The sequence below is a fragment of the Pseudophryne corroboree genome, chromosome 4 (genome assembly GCF_028390025.1).
Source record: "Pseudophryne corroboree isolate aPseCor3 chromosome 4, aPseCor3.hap2, whole genome shotgun sequence".
Lineage (NCBI taxonomy): Eukaryota > Metazoa > Chordata > Amphibia > Anura > Myobatrachidae > Pseudophryne > Pseudophryne corroboree.
The window spans coordinates 503,873,443-503,885,449 of record NC_086447.1 but is presented as its reverse complement, the minus strand read 5'-3'; the positions used below and the strand labels follow the sequence as shown (position 1 = coordinate 503,885,449).

General features: G+C 45.7%; 1 protein-coding gene across 1 annotated transcript in view; it reads right to left on the bottom strand.

Moving 5' to 3' along the window:
* Nucleotides 1-7,442, bottom strand: part of CALHM4 (calcium homeostasis modulator family member 4) — a 31,451-nt gene extending 24,009 nt beyond the window's left edge. Inside the window, exon 1 of the mRNA XM_063917173.1 lies at nt 6,758-7,442. Coding sequence (XP_063773243.1) covers nt 6,758-7,318 — 561 coding nt within the window. The 5' untranslated portion in view covers nt 7,319-7,442. The remainder of the gene's footprint in view (nt 1-6,757) is intronic.
* Nucleotides 7,443-12,007: the final 4,565 nt, after the last annotated feature.

Below are 12,007 nucleotides of genomic sequence, written 5' to 3'. Positions count from 1 at the left end.
GGTTTTAGGAGGTTCCTGACAAGCTCGGATAACTCCTTGGCTTTTTCCTCCGGGAGAAAAACCTTTTTCTGAACCGTGTCCAGAATCATCCCTAGGAACAGCAGACGAGTTGTCGGCATTAACTGGGATTTTGGAATATTCAGAATCCACCCGTGCTGTTTTAGCACTTCTTGAGACAGTGCTAATCCCATCTCTAGCTGTTCTCTGGACCTCGCCCTTATTAGGAGATCGTCCAAGTATGGGATAATTAATACGCCTTTTCTTCGAAGAAGAATCATCATCTCGGCCATTACCTTTGTAAAGATCCGAGGTGCCGTGGACAATCCGAACGGCAGCGTCTGAAACTGATAGTGACAGTTTTGTACAACGAACCTGAGGTACCCCTGGTGTGAGGGGTAAATTGGAACGTGGAGATACGCATCCTTGATGTCCAAGGATACCATAAAGTCCCCCTCTTCCAGGTTCGCTATAACTGCTCTGAGTGACTCCATTTTGAACTTGAACTTCTTTATGTACAGGTTCAAGGACTTCAGATTTAGAATAGGCCTTACCGAGCCATCCGGCTTCGGTACCACAAAAAGAGTGGAATAATACCCTTTCCCTTGTTGCAGAAGAGGTACCTTGACTATCACCTGCTGAGAGTACAGCTTGTGAATGGCTTCCAAAACCGTCTCCCTTTCGGAGGGGGACGTTGGTAAAGCAGACTTCAGGAAACGGCGAGGTGGATCTGTCTCTAATTCCAACCTGTATCCCTGAGATATTATCTGCAGGATCCAGGGATCTACTTGCGAGTGAGCCCACTGCGCGCTGTAATTTTTGAGACGACCCCCCACCGTCCCCGAGTCCGCTTGAGAAGCCCCAGCGTCATGCTGAGGCTTTTGTAGAAGCCGGGGAGGGCTTCTGATCCTGGGAAGGAGCTGCGTGTTGCTGTCTCTTCCCTCGACCTTTGCCTCGTGGCAGATATGAATAGCCCTTTGCTCTCTTATTTTTAAAGGAACGAAAGGGCTGCGGTTGAAAAGTCGGTGCCTTTTTCTGTTGGGGAGTGACTTGAGGTAGAAAGGTGGATTTCCCGGCTGTAGCCGTGGCCACCAAATCTGATAGACCGACTCCAAATAACTCCTCCCCTTTATACGGCAAAACTTCCATATGCCGTTTTGAATCCGCATCGCCTGTCCACTGTCGCGTCCATAAAGCTCTTCTGGCCGAAATGGACATAGCACTTACCCGTGATGCCAGTGTGCATATATCCCTCTGTGCATCACGCATATAAAGAAATGCATCCTTTATTTGTTCTAACGACAGTAAAATATTGTCCCTGTCCAGGGTATCAATATTTTCAATCAGGGACTCTGACCAAACTACCCCCGCACTGCCCATCCAGGCAGTTGCTACAGCTGGTCGTAGTATAACACCTGCATGTGTGTATATACTTTTTTGGATATTTTCCATCCTCCTATCTGATGGATCTTTAAGTGCGGCCGTCTCAGGAGAGGGTAACGCCACTTGTTTAGATAAGCGTGTTAGCGCCTTGTCCACCCTAGGAGGTGTTTCCCAGCGCTCCCTAACCTCTGGCGGGAAAGGGTATAATGCCAATAATTTCTTTGAAATTATCAGCTTTTTATCAGGGGCAACCCACGCTTCATTACACACGTCATTTAGTTCTTCTGATTCAGGAAAAACTATAGGTAGTTTTTTCATACCCCACATAATACCCTGTTTAGTGGTACCTGTAGTATCAGCTAAATGTAACGCCTCCTTCATTGCCAAAATCATATAACGTGTGGCCCTACTGGAAAATACGGTTGATTCGTCACCGTCACCACTGGAGTCATCGCCTGTGTCTGGGTCTGTGTCGACCGACTGAGGCAAAGGGCGTTTCACAGCCCCTGACGGTGTTTGAGTCGCCTGGACAGGCACTAATTGATTGTCCGGCCGTCTCATGTCGTCAAACGACTGCTTTAGCGTGTTGACGCTATCCCGTAGTTCCATAAATAAAGGCATCCATTCTGGTGTCGACTCCCTAGGGGGTGACATCCTCATATTTGGCAATTGCTCCGCCTCCACACCAATATCGTCCTCATACATGTCGACACACACGTACCGACACACAGCAGACACACAGGGAATGCTCCTAACGAAGACAGGACCCACTAGCCCTTTGGGGAGACAGAGGGAGAGTTTGCCAGCACACACCAAAAGCGCTATATATATATCAGGGATAGCCTTATAATAAGTGCTCCCTTATAGCTGCTTTGTTATATCAAAATATCGCCATAAATGTGCCCCCCCCTCTCTGTTTTACCCTGTTTCTGTAGTGCAGTGCAGGGGAGAGACTTGGGAGCCGTCCTGACCAGCGGAGCTGTGAGAGGAAATGGCGCCGTGTGCTGAGGAGATAGGCCCCGCCCCTTTTCCGGCGGGCTCGTCTCCCGCTATTTAGAAAAATTAGGCAGGGGTTAAATATCTCCATATAGCCTCTAGGGCTATATGTGAGGTATTTTTAGCCTTTACAGGTACTCATTTGCCTCCCAGGGCGCCCCCCTCCCAGCGCCCTGCACCCTCAGTGACTGCCGTGTGAAGTGTGCTGAGAGGAAAATGGCGCACAGCTGCAGTGCTGTGCGCTACCTTTAGAAGACTGCAGGAGTCTTCAGCCGCCGATTCTGGACCTCTTCTGATTTCAGCATCTGCAAGGGGGCCGGCGGCGTGGCTCCGGTGACCATCCAGGCTGTACCTGTGATCGTCCCTCTGGAGCTTGATGTCCAGTAGCCAAGAAACCAATTCATCCTGCACGCAGGTGAGTTGACTCCTTCTCCCCTCAGTCCCTCGCTGCAGTGATCCTGTTGCCAGCAGGAATCACTGTAAAATAAAAAACCTAGCTAAACTTTTTCTAAGCAGCTCTTTAGGAGAGCCACCTAGATTGCACCCTTCTCGGCCGGGCACAAAAATCTAACTGGAGTCTGGAGGAGGGTCATAGGGGGAGGAGCCAGTGCACACCACCTGATCGGAAAAAGCTTTACTTTTTGTGCCCTGTCTCCTGCGGAGCCGCTATTCCCCATGGTCCTTTCAGGAACCCCAGCATCCACTAGGACGATAGAGAAATTGTATTAAATGACCTTCAGGCTGTGTGTATAAGGTGTATATGAAACATAAATGAATTGTGTGAATGTAGACACACTTTGTTTAATGCACAAAGTTATTAAAAATATTGGCTAAAATTACCTTCAGGCTGTGTGTATAAGGTGTATATGTAACATAAATACATTCTGTGCTTAGATTTAGGTCCCATCACCATGATATCTCATTATAGTATGCAATTATTCCAAAATACGGAAAAATCCGATATCCAAAATACCTCTGGTCCCAAGCATTTTGGATAAGGGATACTCAACCTGTATAACATTTGGTATTTATGTATATTACATGCTCTTTGTGTCTATCATGAACTTAATAAGCTGGATTTATTTGATATACTTTTTAAGTAATATTACGAATGTGCAATTAACATCACCTGCAAATTAGGAACAATTAGCACTGCTGTAAAACAGGCACCTTGGCAACAAGCACAATCATCTTGAGAAAACTGTCCAGTACAGTGATGAAGGAGCTGGGTATTGCCATACATTGAATTTGCCAGGAGACAGAGCCTAGAAGTCCATTTGTGGGAACAACTTGCAATGCCAACAGAGTACCAGACCGGAGCTGTTTGATCAGGACTTTCTGTATGGGTCCATAACAAGCTACAGTACAAAGAGGTCTTCCTTATGTCTTCCTTATATCACTGAACTGGTAATATTCCTCTTGCAATAACTTTGCCCAGGACTGTGGCAGTCTCCATAAATTGACTTTGCATATTCCCAGCTCAATTAATTGTGCTATTCGAACTGCAGGGTTAACACGTGCCTTTCTTCACAAGACAATTATGTGTTTTATTTAAAAAACGCATAGATTTTTATGTTGCAACGGTTTTTATTGTGTAATTATTTTATATGAATACTGCATGTTAATAAATGTTATGGTTTATATCAATCCAGCTTATTAGCGCTTTTACAGTCTTCCTAGCCATTTTTAGAGACTAAGGGGTCTATTTACTAAGCCTTAGATGGAGATAAAGTGGACGGAGATAAAGTACCAGTCAACCAGCTCCTAACTTTCATTTTTCAAACCCAGCCTGTGACATGGTAGTTAGGAGCTGATTGGCTGGTACTTTATCTCCATCCACTTTATCTCCATTCAAGGCTTAGTAAATAGACACCTAAGGGGGACTTGTACTAAGCAGTGATAAAAGTTGAGTAGTGAGCCAGTGGAGAAGTTGCCCATGGCAACCAATCAGCATTGATGTAACATTTATAATTTGCATACTATAAACATATACATAGCAGCTGATTGGTTGCCATGGGCAACTTCTCCACTGGCTCACTTCTCCACTTTTATCACTGCTTAGTACATGTCCCCCCTAAGTGGGCTATTCATGAAGCAGTGAAAAGTGTGGAGAAGTGAGCCAGTGGAGAAGTTGCCCATGGCAACCAATCAACATTTAAAATTTGCATACGATACAACTGTACGGAGCAGCTGATTGGTTGCCATGGGCAACTTCTCCACAGGCTCACTTCTCCACATTTCTCACTGCTTCATGAATAGACCCCTAACTACAGTATATTAATTTTCAGCTGCGTACCGGGTAAAGCCACTCTAATCAGCGCCAGTCAATTACCTTTAGTAATTTCCTTTTAAGATTTAGGGGGTATCCAATTAGCTGCAAAGAAATATTGGAATAAAAAAATTATATTTTTTTTTGCAATATTTCCCTATGTTTCTCCGATAGTTTTTTCGGGCTATCCTTTTAGGATCACCCGGTATAAAAAAAAAATGTCTCCTGAAAACACAGGTTTACTACCTCCGACTTTGACTTTGCAATTTCCACTGAACCTCCCCGAAGCCCTGAACCACTGATATTGACTATCTGTACCTTTTATTTTGACTAAGTGGCAATTCTGACTATACTATGTACTAGATTGCCTGCACAGTCTGTCTTTCCTTGCAATACCGACCCCGCGGCAGTACGCATCGGTATCGCAGCTGGCTAAACACAGTGCTATTTGGACTAACTTTCCTTGCGATTTTGACTACATAAGTGCTAGTGCAAGTTCCAGTACTAATGGTGATAGTTTCCAATTGCAGGTGCACGAATCCTAGCATTAGCACTACGGAATCTCATATTAGCATAAGGGAGTAACCAGAGGCATTTCTAGAGAGGAGGATGCCCGTGCCGTGTGGTGTGTGCAGACTCTGTCTGGGTCCCCTCCTTTCTAGCCGGCAGCACTGTATTTCTGGGCACTAGGGTCCCTAGGGGACCCCTAGCGCTGTCACAGGGTCTACAGTTCATGCTCAGATCGCCGGAAAAATGGTGCAGTGATTTTTCTACTGTGCATGCGCATAACATCAGCAAAATGGCATGGCACCATGTTCCCAGTGATTTCTGCAGTACTGCTGCTGCGCCGCGGGACTCCGGAGGGTAAGGGCTGTAACACACTGGCCGGTTTCTCCCGGATGGCAAAAAGCCGGACAAACTTTGTCCGGCTTTTTGCCATCCGGGAGAAACCGGCAGAGTCGCTCACACAGGACGGCTTTGAGCCATGTGTGATGCTGTGCGCATGCGCAGCATCAGACACGGCTTGGGAAAAAAACGTTGTGTATGAAAGCTCCCCTTCACACACACGGTTTACTGGCTGCAAAGACGGCCCGGCACCGGCCCGGCAGCCGGACCTTCCAGTGGATAGTTCCGGCTGCAACCCGGCAGCCGGGCCGGGACCGTGCCATGTGTAAGGACACATTGTGCTCAATGTGTCTTTGCATCACGGCAGCGGTTAAAAGCCGGCCGGGTTTTTGCCGGGCGGCGCCAGCCGGCTAGTGTGTTACAGCCCTAAGTATTAAACATAATGGGTGCAGAGTGTGCAGTGTGGGCCTCCCTGGACCCTGTGTGCACAGTACACACTGCACCCATTATAAATACGCCAGTGAGAATAACACAGAGAGGTACTAAGCAGTGTTAAGAGTTGAGAAGTGAGACTGTGGAAAAGTTGCCTATGGCAACCAATCAGCATTGAAGTAACATTTATAATTTGCGTACTATAAAATTACACAGAGCCACTGATTGGTTGCAGTGGGCAACTTCTCCACTGGTTCACTTCTCCACTCTTTTCACTGCTTAGTACATCTCAGGCTAACATACAGTAGCTACTTTGCGTGTGTATGTACAGTTCTAGCTTGCAGAGGCGTTTCCAATGACCAGAAAATAGACGTGCACTTTGAAGTGAGCTAGGCAGATGATACGGGTGCATTGGTGCAAAACCAATATGATTTGCAACGCTCCTACCATGCGCGTCATAAATTAGTCTCACTGTGTACAAAAGCTTTTCATGAAGAACAGTAAATAACTAGTGTTGTCCTCAAGTATAAAGTTGTGTATACAAACCGTCTTCCTATTTGTGGAAGTGTCCTAACTTCTGCATCATTATGTAATCCTTGTACTGTGACTACCGGTGTCCCTGCCTCCTCATCTGTTTCCTTTCTTGAACTTTCTCATTACCTGCAAGTATTTCTGCTAGATTATTTACAGACATTTGCAATTCACGCTGCACTAACCATATTTGTATTTAATAATAAAAAATAAAAAATATAACACTAAAGTCAGTTAACAAGGCCTGCCACAGGTAGGGGAGACTTCAGATTCTGTAGAATGACAGCTATTACATTCATGTACCTGAGACTGGTATCTGAGCTCCAGGACCACTTCATCTTTGACTCTGGTTAGGTTGCTGGAAACCAGCTGGGGACAGGGGAACTGAGCCAGAGTGTGCCTCCTGACCTCAGCACTCAGGTTCCTAAGGACATCATAGTGCTCCACACTGGCATACTCAATGACTGCACACGTGTAGTAGGTGCCATTCAGCAGGGTGACTGCCAGCCATGTGATGGGGGCCACCAGGGCTCTGCCAATGATGTTCCCAAGCACAAAGCAGATGAGCTTGTACTTCATCAGGATGCTCTGTTTGCTCCTCTCCTGGAGGGACGAGTCGTACGTGGAACCTGTGAACAGCCTCCATGTATTGTCATTGAACACGAACCCCACGATGAGCAGAACCAAGGCAGGTACTCCCAGGAAAGCGAGTCCGTACCTCAGGTTCTCTGAGGGACTGCATGGGCAGCTGAAGGCAAAAAAAGAAAATAGCTGCTGTCCCCCCACAGTCAGTAACGCGATGACCGCGTTGAAAATGATCGATTCCTTGCTTTTCAGGAAAGAAATCAGAGCGGCTAAGGACATGATAGCTGTGCTCCTCTGAAGTTTCCTTCATCAAACAACAGCGTCCTACTGTAGTACAGTATACTCCCACACTCCTACTGTCTCAGAGTCAGATGTGATCTTTCTGGTTTTTCTGGGTGTTCCCGAATATTACTCCCTGCCTCTCACCACGCCCCATTCCTGGACCCCTCGTCCTGTGTGCGTTCTAGGACTGGGAGCGACGTCAGGCAACAATGCGCAGCGTAGTACAGTATCATCCTCAGTACATATACACCTTTACAGCACGCAGCACCAGTGTGGGTCCTCCGTGTGTTTTACAGGGTTAGGGGGCGAGTAATGGTTCATTCGGCTCAAGTTCAGAACATACTGTAGGACCCATAGGCAATCGGTTTCACTCTCCACGTGGACATCTAATGGGAATTGTAATTTGCGGCGAGCATACTCTTTTTAATCTTCTGAACCAGATTAATTATGTTCTGAGGTGGTTTATTTATGCTAGTCAAGGGGGTCCCATGTTCTGAACTTGAACTGGACCAGTTTAAAAGTTGATTGATTGAATGAAGAAACATTCTTTTTACAGGATGTAGTCGACAATAACAATGTTGGCAGTTATGTCAATTTATTAAAATATTGACAGGCAATATGTCTACATCATCCGAATGTCGATATGAAATACAGACATTGGGGGATACTCAATTTTACGTGCTAAAGATATTCAATCATCGGGGATTACCCTGTGTTTGGTTGCCCGATTTTGACCTGAATCGAAGCTCCATGAACTGTCAGGTAAAGTCCTTGAGAAAACTGCAAAATTGGGGGTTCACATGCAAGAATAACCCATTTTCTCTTACGTCCTAGAGCAGAGGTTCTCAAACTCGGTCCTCGGGGGTCCACACAGTGCATGTTTTGCAGGTAACCCAGCAGGTGCACAGGTGTATTAACTACTCACTGACACATTTTAAAAGGTCCACAGGTGGAGCTAATTATTTCACTTGTGATTCTGTGAGGAGACCTGCAAAACATGCACTGTGTGGCAGTGACGTGCGGTGAGGACAACGGCTGGGGAGGCACTCCAGGGGGTAAATTTACTAAGATGGGAGTTCTATTCAAGATGGGATGTTGCCCATAGCAACCAATTAGATTCTACTTCTCATTTATCTAGCACCTTCTAGAAGATAATACCTGGCATCTGATTGGTTGCTATGGGCAACATCCCATCTTAAATAGAACTCCCATCTTAGTAAATTTACCCCCATGTGTCCAATCACAATAACAAGGCACTTGCCTCGCTAAGGGACACAAAATTTAACCAGAACTTTGCGGTCAGTCAGTAGACACAAAATAATACTGGAAGTTCCAGTACTGGTCAAACAAAAAAGCTCCCACCAGGTCTGGGGAGTAACCCGCACCAGGATATGTGAACTATTATATAAATCACATAGTTGGGGTGCCTTTCATAATATCTAATTAAACCCTATTTCTGAGATTCACACATGTATATGTGAAAAAGGATTTGAAGGCTCACGAAGGTGCTACCCCCTGGTTTAAACAGGAATATGAAGTCAAATCCCCGTACAGAGGGGAAAAGGGGAAGAAACCAGGTACACTTTGAGGTGCACTCATCCAACTAACAAAATTTAATATAATTGTTATTGTAAAACATATATATCCACAGCAGTAATATCACATAAAGGCATGAATGCCCAATGACCTAAATCAATATTGAAGTTTTTATTATATATTTATATGGGACTTGATTGTCCTTTATTAAAAATAGAGCGAAATATTAAAATTCATAGAGAACAGAAGAGAAGGTAAAAGGTGACAGAAATAGAATAATGTGTGAATAAAGATTAAAAACAGAGCTAATGTGTTTCTCCCTGCATATGTTTTCTTGTATTTATTTCAATTGTGCATCCACATCCATATATTAGTGCAGCACTGTACCAGTGCTATATTCATATGAGACCTGCAATTTTCGTATTAACTGCAGTTTATATGCTGTGACAGAGTGAAATATACTGCCTTCCTTTATAGGCCCAACACACTGGCCGATTTTTTTAAAGATATGAACGATCTCGTTCATAAATGAACGAGAACTCGTTCATATCTTTCAGTGTGGAGACTCCAGTGATGAACGATGCGTGTCCCCGCGCTCGTTCATCGCTGGTCTCCCGTCGGCTGTGCATGCAGGCCAATATGGACGATCTCGTCCATATTTGCCTGCACTTCAATGCAGCCGCGTGACGGGGGGAGTGAAGAAACTTCACTCCCCCCGTCACTGCCCCCCCCCCCCGCCGCCGGGTCGCTCGTCGGCCGTATCCGCCGTCGGGCAGCTCGGCGGCGGGTCGGCCAGTGAGTAGGGCCCTTTAGAGTCACATACTATTCCGTCAGATTGTAGCCATGTTTAGAGATATTGCAACAATAAATATCCACTCCTGCCCTAAGGACTGTAAACGTGGTATATTGAGTCTAATGTTGTAATCTAAGGAGTGAAACAAAGTTGCTGAGTATATGACTCATACCTGAAATCCTAGAATGTAACACTCAGCAAAGCTGCTAGTATAATATTATATGGGTTGCCTGGGCATAGAGAGGGCTAATAGGGATGTGTCTTGATAAACAGCCTCGCTGTCCTGTGCTCAAAGAATGTCTGCTTAGTAAATCACAGCAGCCTCTAATATCCACTGCTGCTATTTATGATATATGAATAAATGTGCAGAAAAAAATGGGTTCAGTGTCTCCCATATGATGTCAGTTCACAGTGATAGATTATCCTACTACACTGTGTTGGATTGTATCCGTGCAGTGACTTACAGCAATAATTGATACCTAGCAGCAGTGCTCATGATATAGTATTCCTAATGCACAGAGATGTTTTACAAATATTACATATAAATTAGCAGCACTTGTCTCCGGTACTAAACATTTATTAAATTATGTCCATGCAGGACATATTGATAGCACTAGAATACCACTAGCCGTATTTAGATAAGTATATATGTGAGTATAGTACACTTTATATAAGTATCAGAGGATCATACCCCTGTATATAGATTGACAGCAGTGTGTATCTGATTGCACTAAGGGGGTAATTCCAAGTTGATCGCAGCAGGATTTTTGATACCAATTGGGCAAAACCATGTGCACTGCAGGGGAGGCAGATATAACATTTGCAGAGAGAGTTAGATTTGGGTGGGTTATATTGTTTCTGTGCAGGGTAAATACTGGCTGCTTTATTTTTACACTGCAATTTAGATTGCAGATTGAACTCACCACACCCAAATCTAACTCTCTCTGCACATGTTATATCTGCCTCCCCTGCAGTGCACATGGTTTTGCCCAATTGCTAACAAAAATCCTGCTGCGATCAACTTGGAATTACCCCCATAATACCCACTAGACACAGAAACAATATAGCATGTGAGACATTTTATAGAGAGATCATTCCGTTTAATTCCATATCTGGCACAAACCCCCACTTGTCACTTCATATTTAATATTAATAGGGTCTGACCCGCAGCCTATGAACAGAGTATTAGTAGGTAAAGGACATGCGTTCAAAGATTCCTCTGAGGCATTAACAAAGTTGGCTCCTAATTATATATTATAGGTCTCGGATGTATGTTATATGTAATTTGCACATTTAAATACTATTGCTAGTGAGCTTCCACAGGGCGATATGTGACGGGTCCCGCTTCCCTGCTTGGTGGGGGAGGGGGGGGGGGGGCTTCCCTGCTTGGTCGGGGGGGGGGGGGGGGGGGGGACCAGGTGACAAGGGAATACCAGAGGGGGGGTGCGACTAACAGATAATTACTTTTTCCCTACCTGTGTCACGCAAGACGAGGCCAGCAGGAGATGATTGGTTTTAATGCGCAGCGGGTGCTGGCAGATGCTGTCCCTCCGGCAGGAGAGAGGTCAGGGGGAATGAAGGGAGGGTAGCTCCCGAGTCCCTTCCTTGTCCTGCCGCTCAGTACGGGTGATTGGACAGCGGATCCAGTGCTGGATCCGCTGGCCCAATCACATGTGCCTCGCTGGCAGGGGCGTGCTTTCTCTGCCAGGGGGGGGGGGGGGGGGGGGTCTTGTAGAAGTGCCGCTTTCAGTGATTTTTTACATGGGCTTTTACAGCCCAGTGTTTGGCCCCGCCCCCCGCTCTGTTCCCGATCCCAATGTCAACGGGAGGCACTAGCTATCAGTGCCTCCCAAACTAGTTTAATAAACTAAAATTATTAGAATAATATAAAGAAGATACATATGACACAGGATATTGTCATATGTATCTTCTTTGTATTATTTTAGTCATTAATGACAGGGGAGGCACTGCCTCCCCTGCCTCCCCTGCCTGCACGTCCCTGCTGTGTGGGCCCCCGAGGACCGAGTTTGAGAACCTCTGTCCTAGAGGATACTTGGGTCCATTTAGTACAAGGGGCATAGACAGGTCCACTAGGAGCCATGGGCACTTTAAGAATTTGATAGTGTGAGCTGGCTCCTTCCTCTATGCCCCTCCTACCAGACTCTGTTTAGAAAATGTGCCCTGAGGAGCCGGTCACACTTAAGGAAGCTCCTGAAGAGTTTTCTGCATTTATTTTATATGTTTGTTATTTTTAGGCAGGTTGGCACCAGCCTGCCTGCTTCATGGGACTTAGGGGGGGAAACGGCACAAACTCTTGAAGGGTTAATTGTCCCGTTTCCCACTGACAGGACACTGAA